The sequence below is a fragment of the Lepisosteus oculatus genome, chromosome 20 (genome assembly GCF_040954835.1).
Source record: "Lepisosteus oculatus isolate fLepOcu1 chromosome 20, fLepOcu1.hap2, whole genome shotgun sequence".
Lineage (NCBI taxonomy): Eukaryota > Metazoa > Chordata > Actinopteri > Semionotiformes > Lepisosteidae > Lepisosteus > Lepisosteus oculatus.
The window spans coordinates 11562248-11581137 of NC_090715.1; the positions used below are offsets into that span (position 1 = coordinate 11562248).

At 43.9% G+C, this 18890-nt stretch overlaps 1 protein-coding gene across 1 annotated transcript in view; it reads left to right on the forward strand.

Moving 5' to 3' along the window:
- slc7a5 (solute carrier family 7 member 5) overlaps positions 1 to 18513 on the forward strand; it is a 31750-nt gene extending 13237 nt beyond the window's left edge. Inside the window, exons 3-10 of the mRNA XM_006641190.3 lie at positions 7254 to 7359; positions 8045 to 8089; positions 8969 to 9092; positions 9673 to 9776; positions 10437 to 10533; positions 11522 to 11671; positions 12317 to 12494; positions 13329 to 18513. Coding sequence (XP_006641253.1) covers positions 7254 to 7359; positions 8045 to 8089; positions 8969 to 9092; positions 9673 to 9776; positions 10437 to 10533; positions 11522 to 11671; positions 12317 to 12494; positions 13329 to 13384 — 860 coding nt within the window. The 3' untranslated portion in view covers positions 13385 to 18513. The remainder of the gene's footprint in view (positions 1 to 7253; positions 7360 to 8044; positions 8090 to 8968; positions 9093 to 9672; positions 9777 to 10436; positions 10534 to 11521; positions 11672 to 12316; positions 12495 to 13328) is intronic.
- The last annotated feature ends 377 nt before the right edge of the window (positions 18514 to 18890 follow it).

Below are 18890 nucleotides of genomic sequence, written 5' to 3' on the forward strand. Positions count from 1 at the left end.
ATTCCTGACATCCAGTAGTCCTGAGAGTTCTGTGACTCATCAGTCTTCAGACCCTGGAGCTCCGACCATGTGCTACACATGTGCTTTACAGCACTGTGTGCTTTAATGTTTCTACATGTATGTAGCTTTAATGTTTCCTGTGATGTAGCTGTAACTTTGGAGTTCCCAGCTCCTGCCTTTCTCCCTCCTCACTCAGTTAGCCTCACGGTGCCTCTGTGCTGTGGGGGTCTGCAGATCTCAGCCAGGGCATATTTACAACCTTTCTAGAGTCAGCCGATCGTGCTCAGTAATAGTCGATAAAGTGACAGTCTGCAGAGTATAAAAGTATTCTTTCAGCAGCCTCCAGCACTGAATGGCTTCCCATGTTTAGCATGCACCCAACAAATACAAAATGTAAAATGCATCATCTCTAGTAACATTTTCTGATCTTGGTTTGGCAGTTTCAGAAGGTGACTTTCTCGACTTTGTGTCTTCAGATCTCTCCGCAGTTGGGAAGCTGGGATTGTTTTGTGGGTGTCTTGCTGTATTGTTGTATTCCTCATAAGGAGGAGCTTGGCCACATCATTAATGACCACATCACCAGGCTAGGTGTTCGTTGCACAGTGTTTGTTCTTAGAAATCATTCTTGACTAAATTCCCTCTCGCTCACAGTGTTGCAGCCCTTCACCGACAAACTCTGAGCAGGGTTCTGTTCTGTTCCTTCCATGACATCAGACTACATTACAATTGAACAATCGCCACTTTTCTGTGCATTAAGCGCGTTTTAGTTCATACGCAAGCTGTGAAAGTGCACAACTGGGAAGAATTGTTCTTCTGCACCCAAAAGAAAAAGGATCCTTTGCGAATGAGGTCAGATCGATATCCTGCCGTCCCAGTCAGTCTTGGATTGGAAAGGAAACTGACCTGGCTGCTAAGTAGGCCACACAGTGTGGCTCCTGACACAGAACTGGTGTTTGGACCTTGTCACATTTGTGAGCAGTTTAGGTTTTCGTTTCTTAGTGAGCACTATTCTCTGAGGTTTCTCGGAGAGCTGTTTTCTTATCGCGATGAGGAATCGCTTCCACATCCTGTACCCGAACAGTATGGCTCTCCGTTCTTTCTTCGACATGGAGTTTCTTTTTGTTCTCCAGAGGAAAAAAAAAAGCCGACGTGAAACCGAGAGGCGTCGTTTGTGTTCTGCTGCATTTCAGCCACAAATTGAGCATGAAATACTTTCCGAAAATTGCATTTTGTCCCCACAAGCATGAAAAAAGTCATTGTATAAACATGGGCATGTTAATCATAAAGCAAGAATTTTAATAAACAGGATTTTAATTTTGTCAACAAAAGGAGGAGCCGATTTATCATTTTGTCTATTTTGAAATGAATGTAGTCTATATACAGTATTTAGGGGGCATAATGCTTTTTCCTTCACGTTGAGTTATTTATTTCAGCATTTTTTTCCACTAAAAAGCCCAGCAGTGCTTTATTTCTGTATTTTCTGAATTCCGTTCCTATCCTCTGCAGCTCTGTCTTGGATAAAGTGGTTAGAAAATGGATGAATTTCTTTAACTGTATTGAAACCTGTCGTGCTCGTTTGGTAACCCAAACAGCAGATCGCCTGGAGTCGCCAAGGGCAAGCATGCAGTTGTTCGTCCACATATGAAATGTGATTAATGTAGTGAACAGTGGACCTCTGCATCATAATTCCAAAACATTTGAGCTTTTGTTTTTCTAGTTTACAAACTCCCTGGAAACGCTCAGCAGTGAGGCTGTGAGCTTTCTGTCTGTCCCTCAGTATTGTGTTTCACTGGCGTGTTTGGCAAAGCTTCAGGATGCCTTTATATAGATTATCAAGACTCCTCATTTACCCCTCTACCCACTGTGATGTCTATTGCTACAGCAGTGAAAGGTATCTATTGTTTTGCATTGCATAGTTCATCTCTGGTGCCAAAAAACTGTCCTTTAGGTGCCACGAGGCAATTTTCTCTCTACTACTCTGAAGGGATTCTTCCAGACATGTCTGCCTACTTGTCCTGACAGTGTGAGTGCATTGCAGGTAAACCAGGAGTTTTGGTAGCATGATGCCTGCCATGTGTGGAACAGTTTTTGCAGCAGACCAGATGGTCGTGCAGGGGACGTTTCACCAAAAAGGGTGTTGACCAGTTCTGGGTGTGAAAAGCTAAGCAAGGCAAGTACTGGGAAAGGAGAGTTCTTTAGAAAGAGCAGATTGTGATTGGAAGGGGTATTGGTGGAGAAATTGGTGGCAGTGTTGCCTCTGGGAAAGAATTTCCTAAACCTGTATGGTGACTGGAGACTTTGTGCCGTAGGAGGTGTCATAAACTAGGGTCCTAAAAGCTGGGTCAGTGCAGATCCCCTGCTACTATTCGTGAGAGTGGGGCTATAAACCTATTTTTAGAAGGTCCCGTTTAGAAAAACGTCTACAAAAAATCGTCGTTTTCCAAGGAATAGCCTCATCACATCACTCCACACCCACTCCTCCCTTCTCTGCGGTTTGTTAGGCCAATCCAGAGTGGCATGAAATTATTCCATGCCGCACTGGATTAGCTCCGCTGTGCTTCCTGCCTGGCATGTGCGAGTTCTGTCTGACCTTCCCCTTGATTAGGGGGGTCTCACGGGGTGCGAGGGCTGGGCCTGTTTCAGCAAGCGGGGCCGCAGGGTGGGGAGGGGGTGCCCAGACCTGCCTGTGCCAGCCTCGTGCCCGCTGCACTGCCCGGGACAGGAATCCTAAAGCCAGGAGCCCGGGGGGCTTAGAGGATTAGGCAGCAGGAGTGCTGTAGCCGTAATTGAAATGGAAATTAAAGTTGAAAGGAGCCGCTCTGCTCCATGTTTCATGGAGTAATGGAGCACTTGCCTCGACACCTTCCAGACGTTTAACGTCAGAGAGGATCTCTCAGCAGGATAGGTGCCCAGCCGGAATTTATTAGCTGATGCTTTTCGAGGTTTCTAGGTTTTTTTTTTTCATTAATGAAACCGAAAACTTGCAGGAGGCTTGTGCTGCTGGAGGTTTTCCACTCCAGACTGCTGATGTCACTGCAGTGTGCTGATCGTGCTAAGAAGCTGCATTATGTCCTTCCTTTCACTAGGGAGTCTCGGGAAGTTACCCTGCTTTCTCTCCACAGTGTGTGAAAAGGCTGTCCAATTGATGGATTTCTTAATAAATGTATGAATCCATCCGGTCTTTAACACACTGATAAATGGGGAGGTGTATTAAAAATGCAATAAAGCAACTGCAACTGTAGTAGTGGAATTACACTATATAATGGAATTTGTATGCATCCAGAGTCACTCGTGAATACACGTTTCATTTGTTAATAATATAAATATATTTATTTAATGCAGACAGTCTTAGGCATGTTTTCTTACAAGGGCTGATCACTGTGAAGCCCAGGCAATGCAATTTCATTACATGATCAGCAGACCTGGGGGCCTTTTCTCTTCCCATAACCATGGCTCTTAGGAGCTGGACTCCCAAGCCAGTTTGTCATTATACCATTTTTCTCTGAAGAGCACTTGCCTTTATTTAGTTACGCACTTTATGCAATCAGTAATTTATACTGTAGGCTGTGTGTGTGTCTCTTCGATGGCCATCTGGTCTCTAATTCAGTTGTTAAGCAGATAATCTCAGGCCATTGTGAAGATGCAGTGTATAATAGTGGTGGTGTCATGTGACTACTATGTTGTAGTGTGAAGAGCACAGCCTTGTGGGTGAATAGTGTACAGTATTTTCCTGCAGGTGATCGTTGGTGTCGTCCACAGGATTGAGTCTCATCTATGCACACACTTGTTTCGTAGCAAACCAGTATGTGGTGCTAGGTTTTTTGTGGCCTGTTTAACACCATATTTACTTCTGAGAGCAATACAGATTTAATCAGTTTTAAATTTTTAATGACATTTTTGCGGTTTAATCCACATTCTAGGCTGAAGCAGAGCAGTCCTTTGTTAAACAAAAGCTTGTTCCCTTTTGAAATTGAGACTGGCCTTTCCTTAGAGCCAGCAAATCAGGCTGCCCCTGGATTTCTGTCTGTCGTTTTGGAAAAAAATCCTCTGGGGCTTTCTTCCACAGCTCAGATGCTTTTGTGTTGCTGTGTCAATTAAAATTCTGGCCCTGTGACGATGCACGCTATTCCCACAGCAATTAGGTTTAATTAATATTTTGCAGGGTGAAAGGTTAACCTAGATATTCAGTTTAATAGGCACATAAACAAGGCCTCTATCATTCATATTGTCTTTTTTAGCCCCCTGTTCAGCTGTGCTATATTTCTTCTTTTAATACTTGGTTATTAATTTGTGGACATTCTACCTGCTGTGCTTTTCTGGGACAAATCCACAACCATGAGCTCAGGACGCTGTAATGTTGTTGCTTAATCAGTGTTGCGCTGAATGTCGGGTTAGTAGTATATGTATGATTACATCCAAGTATTTAATACCTATTTAATGGTACTTTATTCCCATTTAGAGTGTAGTATTGGTGCTCTCATGTTTCTTTCAGGGATGTTTCTCATCCCAGTTCTGTATATATGTCATCTTCATTGAGTACCACAGTATGTGTATTAGCATGCCATCATTAAACTCTGAACTGTGCAGCAGAAAATTGCAGAAACTGAGTTCTGGCTTGAGGCTGGCTCTCCTGCTGCCCCCCTGGGCATGTAAAAGAGCTCCCTGGGCATGTTACTCCCTAGACACTCCTTCAGATAGGACTTCCAGTGGAGCCCGTTGATAGTGCCAATTTTCCAGTTTTCACCCCCCCCACTCGTGAAGTCCTGTCAAGTTATTGTGTAGCGGCTAATTATTATTCTCTATAATGTAGTACAAATGAGATGCAGGTGACAGCACTCCTAACCCTGCACACAGGAGCCTCTGTGACTTCCCAGAAGCCCTGCCGATCTGCGCTCAGTTTAGTGCTGTGGCACGAGGAGCTAATCTGCAAGAGAACAAGGCTGTTTGTGTGCTGCCTGAGGAATACAGTGCACACAGTGCTTTATCTTTTCAAGATAAAAGTGTTACACTTCAAGGACAGATGTGGCTAGCACTCAGATTATTCTGTAACCAGAGCGGAGGTTGTGTTTTTTACAGAACCCAATTTTATTTTCAAGCAAAGAATATTTGTACAATTTGTCATAATAAAATGACGCTATTTATACATCAAATGAGCTGCAAATCCTGTATATCTGTGTGCAGAGAGTACAGTTAGAATCCTTTTCTTAAAACGCGTTTTTGAATGTTAAGCCCAGCAGTTTACCAGCGATGGGTTGGTCTAGAGAAAGTGGAGAGTCTGCTGCACCCAGTGAGCAGCTCGTCTGTGGGTGTCATATGATGCTGTCTCTGGGGGGGATTACAAGGGTCCAGACTGCAGACAGTCACATGGGTACAGTCGGTTCTTGCACAGTTTATCCCCCAAAGCATCCATCACCAACTGCTGGTTTTGAACAGTGCAGCTGCTGCGAGGTCACCAGTTTGTGAGAAAATCCTCTTTTTCTCATTGTGCTTCAGATCTCTTTAGAATTCATTTTATTTGTGGGTGATGTGACCTTGAGACAAAAAAAAACACTGAGAATGTGTAGATATAGTTTTTTACAGACAAGCGCAGATGTTAGAACTCCTTGTGCATGAAGTTTAAAAAGCTAATCGTCTGATTTGTTAAGCGTGATGCTGGCTCATTCAGAGCTTTGCATTCCTGTGCTACACTGGCCCAAGTCTCTAGGCCAGGTTATCACTGTGAGAAATCGTTCTCAGCCGCATTTATTGCACACTCATTAATCCTACAAAGTGGTAATCATCGTCAAGTGAACCAATTTAAGCAGTAGTGTCAGCTCCTATGTCTGTGTGCGTATGAAGATATAGAACTGTGCATAATCACAGACATTACCATCAGTACTTATAGCTCGATTATTATTGACTAATTTATGATGCTGTAGCTCTGCATAGTTTTAGAAGTAAGCTTCATTGCACTGTTCTCCTCCCCATACTGGCTTTAGTTGCCATTGCATCATCCAGGTGGCAGCTACACATTGGTGGTGGTAGTGGGATTCCCCTTTAGCTAAAAGAACTTTGAGTGGAGTGTCAAGAAAAGTATAATTAAGTGTAAGGAATTAGTATTATGCAGGTAGAAAGTTACAAAGCAGATAAGAACAGCATTTAAAAGAAAGCATTCTGGATTAATTGTGGCTGGTGTCTAAGCCTGGAATGAGCCTCTCTCTGCTCACATGCTCGTACCAGTCTAGGCTCCAATCCGTCCCAGGCTTTGCAGGCTCCTGCGTCCGTGGAGAGTGGTGCTGGGCAGTGCCATTGGCCCTGCTCTCAAACTCATGTGACCGAGCGTGGAGTTTGTTCTGAGAGGCGGTTTGTTTCACCAGCCTGGTGCCTGGAAGGTAAACGCATTCCTGGCGTGTCTTCTGCAGGCATAAGGAGTAATCCAACTTTCTCCCATTTGACTGAGGCATGTGCTTGTTACCTAATGAGCTCGTTGTGAGAACTGTGTGAAGGGAGGGACTGGTGTGGCTTGGAGGGGGTGGGGGGCAGCTGAGTTGGCAGTTTTGGCCAACTTATGAATCCTTAGGCTGGGCTGCTTAGTCAGGGGGAAAACCATTATTACTCCGGATATAGATTACTACCATGCCGACATCAGCAGCCTTACACGCAGAGATAAGATAAAAATGTGACTAACCACAAAACTAAACACATACGCACTTTCATCTGGAACATAACCCAGTGCCCAGGGCAGATGTACGGCATGAAAGCTTTATTCATTCATAGTGAATTTATATCAGCCACACAAAATATTAAAAGTATTTTGTGTGGCTGGATGGCAGTCAGGTAGTGCATGCCTGTGCTGTGCTGGAAATAGCTGCTTAGTACCTCTATCTGAGGAGCCCGTGATGCAAGAGGGATCCGAGTGTGGACTCGCTTTGCCCACCAGAACTCCGCACTGGATTCTGGCTTAAGCACACAGCCAGCGCAATGAAAGCAGATAGTGGGGTTGGCTGCTTTTCTGGGCCTGGTCAGGGAGGGCGTTCACACAGTTCACGCAGTTTTCGAACGGTGCTGGCTCAAGGTGTCAGCTCTGTGTGCTCCGTTCCGTCACGGACCACGTGCTGGCTCAAGGTGGTGAGCACGAGGCAAGGGCGTCGTGGTACGCCCCCCCACTGCGAAAGATCGCCCATTTGACGCCTGCATCCTCGTTGCTCTCCTCATTGGCCAGGGTTGTCATTCAGCTTTGTTCTTTCTGTTTTTTCTTCCTCTTCTCCCCACAGGTGACATTGAGAATCTCCTGCCAGAAAATTCCTTCAAAGGCAGCAATGCTGATTTTGGGAAAATTGGACTGGCCCTGTACAGTGGCTTGTTTGCGTATGGAGGCTGGTAAGGCACACTTTTGAGCTCTGGTTGCAGTTCCTGTGTTTAACCAGGCTTAGCTATTTAATGCATCGTAAAAAAGGGATAGAACTGCTGGCAAAGAGACATCTCTTTTCATGGTGAGCTTATAAATGCTCAGTGCACTTTTTTTTTACTTCCTAAGTTTTTTCTTTTCTGTCCTATAAAGAAATAAAAATTCTAATGACAGATATCATGGTCTTTTAACACGTTGAAAAATATTTAGCTTGTAGACAAACTCATATGCATCTTTTTCACAGACTATAAAAAAGACTGTAGGCTGTGATTGGATAAACCAAACAGGGACTTCAAGAAGTAATGATTAATAATCATTACAAAAACTATTAAGAAATAGAATTTTCTGAATTAGTGAAAAATCTCTTGACTGTTGTCAGAAAAACATTTTCCTCAAAAGTTAAATTAGTATCCCATATAAAAAGTGAACAAAATTCAGATTTACAAAAAGGAATTAGTGGGAAACAAGACATAAAAGTAATTGGATCTTTTGGGTTCTGACAATACTAGGCTCTTCACACATTAGGTAACACTTTTAAGAAGATATTTTTTCTTAACTATTGAAATTGTCCAAAACGACACATCGGATCATGCTCTCTACTGTGGGATCCCGTAAGGAAACAAAGCGAAACAAAATATTTTTGTTCTTTTTTTTTAGGAATTATCTGAATTTTGTCACGGAAGAAATGATCGAACCTTTCAAGTAAGTTGTCTTCTTTGTTTCACTTTCCCAAAGGAATTGCAGAGCTGTTGTGTTCAGAAGTTGATTCATGTTCTTCCCAAATATTCTGACCCCTGACTAATGACAGGCTGAGTGCTGGACTCTCTGGAGCCTGCCCCGGCCTGTTTTATGACCCCAGCAGGCGCTTGTACAGTATGCTGGTCACAGCTGACCACCTGGGTGTCTAAATCTTTTGCATGGCCATAGAGATTTAATTCTTCATAGTGCCAGTGAAACATGGACTTTAAATCATCTTTCAAGGTGTGTTGGTTACTGCACATTTCAGAAGAAGACGTCTTGAAGATGTTCTTCAGAATTGCTCACATGGCCATGGCATTGCTTGAAAGGAATGCGGAGGCCACCAGGCATCTAGTCATTGCTGCTGTCTGGCTTTTCGTTCCTGCCCAGACAGCAGCCTGTGGTCTCCCCGGGCTCGTTAGTGGCTCGCTAATTATGCTGAAACAGATGACAGGCCCCCGAACATCAGATCATGGGGAAAGAACCTCTGAGCATTTTTCACATCTCAGCTTTGCACAGAACTGCCTCCAGATGATTCATTAAACTGGGAAAGGCGGATGGCTTCAAATTGTTGCATTTCTTTAGAAGAAATTACAGTGGTTTTGGTTAAATGTATAAATTCTTTAAATAGCAATCTTTCAGAATTGGAGGCAGATCATAGCTGTGTTATCTTGTGCCATGAAAAAGATTCATTTGTGTAACAATGTTTATGCTCAATAGCCATGTTACTACATTCCAGGCCTTTCAAGGAAAAAGTAAAGTTGACAGTTTTGTAAGCAGTGTAAATTTCTAGCATTTGCTTTGTCTTTCCGGAAGGGGTTGATTCCCTGTGTTTCCCCCCAGAAATCTTCCTCGCGCCATCATCATCTCCCTGCCCATTGTGACCATCGTGTACGTCCTGACCAACCTGGCCTACTTCACCACCCTCAGCCCCGAGTCCATGCTCAGCTCCAAGGCTGTTGCCGTGGTGAGTGACCTCTGTCCACGGAGGAGAGCAGCCTGAGGCTGAGAGTTAGCGCTCGGTTTTCGGTGGAGCGAAACACACATGCCGAACTCGGTTCTCTTTTATGAAAACTATGGATAAATCCATCCATCCACCTCTCTTCCAACGGTTTTATCCAAACAATAGGAACTCGGGGGAGCCAGAGTTGATTCTGGCAAGCAAGGACCCCCCCTGGTATGGGAAGCCTGTCCATTACACAGCACACCCAGACAGCAGGGCCCGGATGCTAATTAGCTTAGATCACCTGATCACCTGGAGGAAACCCACACACACTCAGGGAGAGCATACAAACTCCATGCAGACGGCACTCCAGGAATTGAATGCAGGGCTCCAATGCTAACCACTGCGCCATCATGCTGCCCGCTATGAAGAAGTGTCTGTTGCAAATACAAGTTTTCAGGAATGAACTCAAATGCTCAGCCTCAAGGCTCAAGGAGGTTCAGTGCAGAATTGATCTCGTAATTCAGTGCATCCTGTCCAGTTTTCTGCTGTAAGGTATGCTGCATTAATTGCATTTTTTAAAAATTTGTCACTGTCTCTTCAGGATTTTGGAAACCACCACCTAGGGGTAATGGCTTGGATCATCCCCGTGTTTGTGGGCCTATCCTGTTTCGGATCAGTAAATGGGTCTCTCTTCACCTCCTCCAGGTAAGAGCATCAGTGAGGAGAGGGCAGGGAGCTAGCAAATCTGGTGAACATCTGCTGTCCCCTGTTTTGTACAGATTTAACTTTCTTAGGCTGTCCATTTGAATTAAGTGGGTTTTTTAATCTAAATGTAGTCAATGTCCTGGTTTATGTGCGGGGATTCTGGCTAGTTGAAAACTGAGCCGGAGCTTCAGAGAGTTACGCTACATTCTGATCTAAAGCTGAGGAGTCTGTTTTCTTCAGACTCAGAGTCAAGCGCCCTTGATCAGCTCTGAGCATCTGTGTCTTGTGCATTTTTGCTTTTGTCTTTGTCGGGTTTCTTAAAAATACGGATTTCTGCCAGATCATCAGCTAAAGATGTTTGTCGCAGTGTCACTTGAGGAAGGCCAGTTTACTCACCCTCAGCTCGTATTGCAGCTCCACCTGAACAGCTCATCATACAGTGGCCGAAGATAGGGGAACCAGCACCTTTTTATTTGGATTGCTAAAAACAAGCAGGTGTTTGTAGGAGCCCACTCCACTTCAGAACCTCCGAGTGCTCCGAGGTGTGCCACAGGGCTTGGGGGTGAATCAGGCTAGGCACTGTGCAGGGTGGGGCTCCTGATGTTGGGGTTCCCTACTGTGCTCCTGGCCTGATGAGCCTTGTGTCCTTGTGGATTTCAGGCTCTTCTTCGTGGGATCCCGTGAGGGCCACCTGCCCAGCCTCCTGTCCATGATCCACCCCAGCCTGCTCACACCTTTGCCCTCCTTGATCTTCACAGTACGTACAGTCTCGCCTCTCTGGCTTGTCTCCAGCACTCGTTCAGCCCTGTTGCTCTCTAGAGACTCTTCTATCCTATCAAGTGAGCATTCAGAATAGTTTTTATTTATCTGCAAGATGCACCTTGAGGATGAAGTTTATTTGATCATTTTGGGGATGGAGATGCCTTTTGAAGCTTTTGAAATTCACTCTGAAAGTCAGAAATATATTCTGAGCTGACCAGGTAAAATGAGGGTGACAGTAGTAGGAAGGTCTTTGAAGATAAAAAAATCATGACTACAAGAAGCCCAAGTGTCTTATTTTATCTAGTTCCTACAGTATAGTGCTATTCTAGGATATTCTTAATTGTGTGTATTTTTCTGAAACTGTGGTTTAACTTTCTCCACTGTGACTTTGTGCAGTCCCATGGTGAGCTTTGAAGTGATTGAACCAGTGAAAAAGTGTTTGTTCCAAGTTAACGGATGAACTTGCCTGCCTTGTTTTAAAACCACATCAGCGACTTGAATGCTTTTTGTGGATTTCACTAAGCCGCATAACCGGGGTTTGTTCTTATTCAAAATGGCTCAAGGGTGCTTTTTAAAATATCTGCACTCCTTCCTTGTGACCATTTTATTGTAGATATGTGCAGTGTGGTTTACTTTTTACGGTCAGATGCATAAATGCAAATTTCCTTTTTTTTTTCCCCTGGTGTCTTGATACCGACATTAACGACATAGTTACGTACGTCCAAGTACAGTGCCTATTCATGTTTTGGTACTATTATTAGTATTATTAGGGAACCCACTGGCGTTGGCATGTTCACCAGATTTCATTGCTGCATGGTGTGCAAGGTCTTTGTTATGTAGGTGTTGGAATATCTGTGCCTTGCTACTTAGAAAACAAATATTTATAATTGTAGGTGCAACCTCTGCACTAGGGTGGACTGGTCCTGCTTGTCTTGTTCTACTGCTTAAGCACCCGAAGCTAAAAACGTGTGTTCTCTTTGCAGTGCCTCATGACACTCCTCTATGCCTTCTCCAATGACATCTTCTCCGTCATCAACTTCTTCAGCTTCTTCAACTGGCTGTGCATCGCCCTGGCCATCATTGGCATGATGTGGCTGCGCTACAAGAAGCCCGAGCTGGACCGGCCCATTAAGGTGAGAGGCTGTAGCTGTGGTCACAGTTCGCACTCCGCCCTCGCGGTCTCGGACACAAGCCTCAGGCCTGACAAGTGTCCACATCTTAGGAGATGTTAGAAGCTGAAAAGCAGGATCATGCTGTGTCTGTTCGCCTCCATTTGGAGTCTGTGTGACAATAGTGTGCTGTGGTTTGTGCACCAGTGCATAAGAAAAACTTTGTTCTTACCAGGAATAAGCATTCTTGAGACAGACATCTGTCAACTCAGTGGGACCAGATATTTTCGCACAAGCTCTTCGGAGACTCCTGCTGCAACAAAGCAAAATGTTTTATAGTCTGATTAGGGACATACAGACTTCCGCAACACGGATGCCAGACTGGACAGTCCAGTTTATACAGTCTGTGCAGGAAGCTGGCAGCTGAGGATGGGCTTTTCAATTAAATAGTGAATTAATAAATTAAATTTGAAATAAATATTATTATAGGGGTTTCCCAAAACTTTGTGGTCTAGAGCAGAATTATAGAATATGGCGGGGGTCCAATGTGGGTAGGGAAAAGCAAAGGAAAATATCTTTTCATTCAACCTGTTGTTGGGGGTGTCAGTGGCTCTACAATTCTGGCTCCAATAGAGAACATGAACTGAGGTGCTCTGTCTCCTGTCCCAGGTGAATATCCTGCTGCCAATCAGCTTCGTCCTGGCCTGCATCTTCCTCATCGTGGTCTCCATCTGGAAGACACCAGTGGAATGTGGCATCGGATTCGTCATCATCCTCACCGGGGTTCCTGTGTACTACTTTGGGGTGTGGTGGGTCAACAAGCCCAAATGGGTTCTGCAGGTCATCTGTAAGTACTGTCCACGACATCAGGGAGAAGCTCTTGCCTTAGAGTCAGGCTGGTGCTTAGATGTTATGTCAGTTGGTAAAACTCTTGGAAAGAGGGGGCATGCGTTGTTTAAAGCCCTAGATCACCTATTCCAACAAGTGTGTCGTGAGCAGAACCCAGCATTTCTGGGATCTCCAGGGTACTCCAAAGGATGCAGATTGGCCATCATGGGCTCACGTAGTGCTCCGTTTGAGGAGTATTGCCTGTTGGATACAGTCATCCTCAGGAATTGGTTCCATTTTTGTATTCAAAATGTAATCGCAAGTCTGGGCCATGTCGGGGGCTGACTGTTACCGGGATTCACGAGGTGGTGATGCAGCTGTACTGGTGTGAGCCGAGCAAGGCTGGCTGTCAGCTTATGTGTGATGTGCTTGACCTGCCCTGCACCGAAGTCAGAGAGAAGGGCACTGCTCAACCTCTAAAAGCACAACCTCAGTTGAACTAACAAGCCAGACAGTACAAGGCTGTTCCTGAGTTTGAGTGAACCCCAAAACAGGTGTTTGTATTGCAACACTCTGCTTCTTTGCTTGCTGATCACGCTGCGGTAGTTGCCTTCTGGTGCATGTTGTCAGGCTTGTGAGAAAAGCGGGAAATCAACAGTTTTTATCGAGTTAAATACGTTCAAACATTCTTGTTTCAGATTGTGAAGTTCTGTGTGTGACCAATTCCAGCACAAACTCTATCACGCTTTCCGCGGTCTTTAAAAGGCAAACACGAAGGCAGTCAAACTCGACTTTTTCAGTGGCGGATTGTGCAAGACATTAATTGCCCTGTCTGTGTGTTTCCTTCCTGCAGTTTCCTCGACCGTCTTCTTCCAGAAGGTTCTGGAAGTTGTGCCCCAGCAATCATGAGCAGGTCTCTCCCTCCGCTTTGCTAAGCGCACAATGGACTCGCTACTAACCGTTCTCCCACACGCCATCTCAAAGGAAACACTGGAACAGGCCTAGAGTGGGAGAGATCAGAGCCACTTCCCCTGACCTGGAGTCGGACACTCTCCAGCCCAGCACTGCTGTCCCCGAGCTGTGGGGCACGAGAATAGTGTTTCTGGGTGGGTAATTACAATTGGACAGCATTGGGGATAACAATTCTAACTTGGGAATATGCATATATACATATATTACCTGTGTATATACTGTATGTATATATGCAAATGTTCCTGATATTTTCAATATGGTCGGAGTCAACAGTACTTTTTTGTAACTTTATTTTTTTAGGAGTTAAACTGTTTCCACACCTTTTTGCACACCATCGTCCTTTCTCCCTTAGGGCCTGTGAGTTTTTCTCAACAAAAAAAAAGCACTCCCTCCCACATGCTTCTGTCTGCAGCCCAGGCTCACAGTTTCCAGATACTCTCTCAAGGGAGAGGGACAAAATATTCTGAGACTTGTCTGTACCATCTGCCGGTGGTACCCACACACCTGGACATATGGTGACCCCATAATTTCCATGGCAACACTGGACCTAGCAACGGACACAGGCAGCTGCCAGCTCCCACCACACAGTCTTGCATAGGGGAAATTTGGCCAGTGTGTTATCAGGTTACCTCAATGTATGGACCTGAACCATAAAAGTTAAATGGTTAACCCTGCAAAAGAGCATGGATATTTATGTGGGCATGTCAGCTTCCTTGGGAAATTTCTGACATGTCGTCTTCCAGGGTGCAGTTTTGAAGAACTTGGAAATAGTCTCAAACAGATGTCCGACTGACGACAGACGTCGGTGGACCCAGGTGGTCTTGCTTCTGCCCTGCTGCCACTGTTTCAGTGAGGCTTCACTGACTACCCGTGCGGACCTCTTGTCTCTCTTCTGTGTTCTTGTGTTGTAGGTTGACGCTAAGGGTTCTTCTGGTGCTGGATTGCAGTTCTCTGTAAAGGTGCATTTGAAAACATTTACAATTGTGAAGAAAAAACACACAATCTATAAAACATTTCCTTTTTAGTACAGCTAACCTATGCAGCTGTTGCAGCGTCAAAAAATGGGTTTGCTGTCTTTTCCACGTCGGTTCTCTAAGCGCTGATTTGGAAAAGCCATTAAATGTTACATCATTCAGTCAGATTGTCTGTGTAAAGACCACATGAGGCCATTTTCTGATACAACTGGCAGTGCTGCTGACCTGCGGAGCTGTCAGAGCAGGAACTGGCCTCCCCTGAGGGAACTACTGTGAGACTGTGAAAGACTGTCAGTCTGATCATCTAGTTGTTTCTTTTTTTAATGGTGCTGATTGGAGCAAAATCCCCCGTTTTCGAAATTAGAGCATCAGGTGGTAGAAAAACAGCACTATGAGTTCATCTTATTTTTATGCCCAGGAACAAGACGATGGACTGTGTAACTTCCAGTTTGCTAATGATATCTTGCATAATGTGAGGCAAACCTGACCAAACAGCAGAAGAGCTGTGCTATTAACACAGTGGCGGCTCTGCAGCTGAATGTCAAGACCCTATGAGAATTTTAAAACCTGTTCTCTTAACCGGTGGTTTTAGATTCAACACTCCCCCATTGTTTGCAGTCTGCCACCAGACCTCCCAAAGGGGAAGAGAACGAGAAGTTCTTGTCCTGCAGGATTCATAGGTCACCCTTACAGCACTGTTTCACAATCCCTGTTTGACAGAGTACGCAGACACGGTATGAAGTACTTCATTCAGGTTTGTGTCCCAAGCAGCCTTTCTCAAAGACTGAGCTTGCTCTCTCCTGACTTCTCCTGACTGTGAGACGTGTCCCAAGTCTTTGGGAAGCGATGGTGACACTAAACCTGTTGAATTGAGGGCCCCAGAATCAGAGTTCCTGACAGCTTCTTGTGGCTGCCCAGGAGGTTGAAGTACTGTAGTGTAGCTACAAGGGACCCAAAATCTCCCAGATTCACTGTGTCTCCTCATTGAACATTGAAGCGTTTCTTAAAAAGATCTCTGGATCTTTGTGAGCAAGGGCAGCAGTTTTTCGTGCCTTCTGCTGTGTATATAGAAACCCATAAAAAATATGCTGCCTTTCACAAAAGCTCTTTATAAATATCCTTTTATTCCTAGTATTGCTGTTCCTAAAAGAACAGCCCATGAGGATTTTACTCAAATCAGAGTTTAAATGCATTTATATATGGCACTCTTGACTTCAGAGCATCACCCGTTTTGACTGTGTATTGTTTTAAACTAAGATGTTTTCAAATGCTGTATTCCCACATGGTTGCTATGCAAGGTTTTAAAATAATATGTAGCGTATACTTGTACATATTAGTATACACACAAAATGTAATATTACTGAGCTTTTAAAATTGTTATCCCTAATGTTACACTTCACTTCCCAGTTTAACATTATATTCACGTTACACTTAATGTTATATACTGTATAATCCTGAGTTATGTCTTTCTGGGCAGTGTCCTTCTGACATTCCTGCTGACTTTGGGACTTGAGCATCGCTGTCAGGATATTTTCAGATCACATATTTTTCAATAGAAGTGTGTGAATTGTAATTTTATTTCTTTCTCATTGTAACCCAGTGTTCAATGCCTGGATTTTCAAAACTCAGATGCTCTTTGTGCCCACGTTGCTGGGGGGACCTCCTGTATAGTACTTGGAAAAAAGCAGTGAATGGTGTATAGAAGCTGTCAGTGTTCAGACCGGTGTTGCAGTGCATCAGGATTGTGATAGGCCACCTGAAACGTGTGTCTCCCAGTATGATAGATTCACAGTGTAAAAGTACAGGCAGCACCATGCAAGTCGAGTTTTATGCAGCTCTTTTCTGTAAAGCAGCTGCTTGACTTTGGGAGACACGTGATTGTTCCGTTATGACTTAGTCACTGTGTGTTTTGATCTACAATTCCAGTTGCTTTGGTTTATTCCATGTTCTTCTTGCTATTGCTTATGGCTGTGATTTTTTTGGTAAAGTCTGTTTTTATGCTAAGCTGGTCAAACAGGGTATGAACGCTGGGGTCTGAACTCTGAACGCTTGAGATTTTGTACCATTTTTACACCCCTATTTCCTGGAACTTCTGCAACTGGTTACCTGTGGACTGAAAAGGTCAAAACTCTTTTCCTCACATGGAAGTTGAGGAATATTAAATTAGGATTTGGGGAAAGGGTCCTGGAATGAGCAAAGAGTGGATGTGGGTGGAATAAGTGTTTTTGTGTGGCTGTTACTGCTGTAAAAAATAATGTGGAGATTTCTGTCAGTTTGTGTGATGCGTCTGCATTGAACTGATGAAGGTTTCCATTATAAAAAAAGTCTGAAGGAATTTATTGTACACACATTCTGTTTTCTAAAATTGTTTTCATTTTCTAAATGAAATTAGATGATCATTTGTGGTTTTCCTGTTAGAAAGTGTTAGCTCCACAGTTCATGTGAAACAGATGTCTTTCGAATTTGATGTCCGAAAAAAGAATGTGTGTATTTATCTGCAGTGTAGATATGACCATTCCACTAGCTGTTGTTAAGGTTTCATTTTTTATGTTTAACAGTTCTACAGAGTGACTAATCTAGATTTGTGTGTATTATTAATTTATGTTTATTAAGTTAAATTGTATTGTAGACACATTTATTTATTTTAGTGACTGCTTGTGGATACAGCTGATACAAGCATGTATTAAAGCACTCCGATCACTGTAGGGTTGTGAATTTTGTACCCTTTATTTTTCATTTAGTGTTTGTTGCTTACATTTTTAATTAGTTTCCCTCTGGGTTGCAGTGTTTCTGCCCAGCCTAGTGTTGTGTAGGGGTAGCAGGTTCCTAGCATTTTGAGATATGGGAGGCGTGTGTTCTGAGATAGCAGTAACTGCTGCTCCACTGCCTCTAGTGTGGAACCTACGATCAGGAGTGACAGTCCAGTAATGGGAAGGGAATTCTGTTACAAATAACCCAGGGGCTGTTCCATGTTCATTTGTAAAGCTGTTTGCATGTACAGAGGAACTCCGTGACAAAATCTTGACTTTTGTTTAACTGTTTTGCATACACATGTAATTCATGTATTGTAAATGTTACAACTGACCCACTCAAGAAAGCTAAACTAGAGCATTTTCACAGTGCAGGGCTATGGACTGCTGTGTATATGTTGCTGGTCTTTATTATCAAGCATACAAGCCACTGTATTAACATTGCTCTGGCTGTGATGTGTATTTTACTGGTTTTGACAGTGGAAAAACAAACGTTTGGCCCATATCGTTGTGTGCAGCTGTCTAATATGCAAAGATGAGTTGGGTTTTCTGACCCTGGCTGACTTTCAAAACATTTTGCTCCTGTACCAAATGGGCCCCAGTTTTTTTTTCTTAATGCAGAGTAAACTGCAGCTAAATGTTTTCCAAAACTCTGTTCCACTAGATTTGTGCCTTTTAATGTTTTAGTTGCTTTTGGGGTGGGGGGAACAAAAGTGGAGCATGTTTTGGTAGGGGGCCAAGAACTTCAAATCAAGAGTCATCCTGGAACAGGGTGGTTCCATAGGGAATAGTGAGTGTTTGGGCTGCTGGGACGATTGTCCCCATACATACCCCCTGAAAGGGCACTACTGCTCCATAACCACTCATCCTTGTGCTGCGTTTCATCTAAATAAGAGATGTGGGGATTAATCTCTTAGAGGATCTTCATGCTGACGCACTACAGGCAGAACCAGGGCTTAGAACTCTTCTGAGCCCATACAATCATAGTAATTCATGATATTATCATCATGGGATGGGAAAACCAGTGTAATCTTGCAATGCAGGTTACTGGAGACGAGCTTCCTGCATCAGATTCAGGGTATTCTGCCATTACTGTTGTGTTCATGTCTTTTTATTTTACTCCTGCCTGTCGGCATCCTTCAGAATCCCACACCTTATCCCTGAGTTTTCACCACAGTACGTGTGTTGTGTAAGTCTTTGCTTTGTACCTGTACTCTGAGCTCAAAGCTGTATAGGAAAAAATGAACAGATTTGTAATAGCTTTTTATTGCCTTTTGTTAGAAAAATGTCTTTGAACTGCTGATTTTCTTTTTTGTGGAATAAAAAATAGTCTACATCTGCATTGCTCAGTGTTGGTTGTGTTAAGAAAAAGCTCGTCTCCCTTTTCTTACTGTCCTCCCTCCCTTGTGTGTTCCGGTTTGAAGCTCTCATATTGTGTGCCACAAATACTGCTTATGCACTGCAAGGGTGTATGCAGGCAGACTCAAAAGGGGCTCTGTGAGGACATCTGCAACACTTCACTCTCTTATCGAAAGGGATTTACCCATTTATTTTCATAACCATTATTTTGTGCAGCAAAAGATCATCGAAGATGAACCTGAAACCTGACATTGCTGACGGCAGATACCAGACACATAGGAGGCACTTTGTGGCCAGGTTTCTGTGCTAAGTGTGCTGCTCGCTGGAAGAGACAGTGTAGTAGGTGGGGTCTAGTAAAAT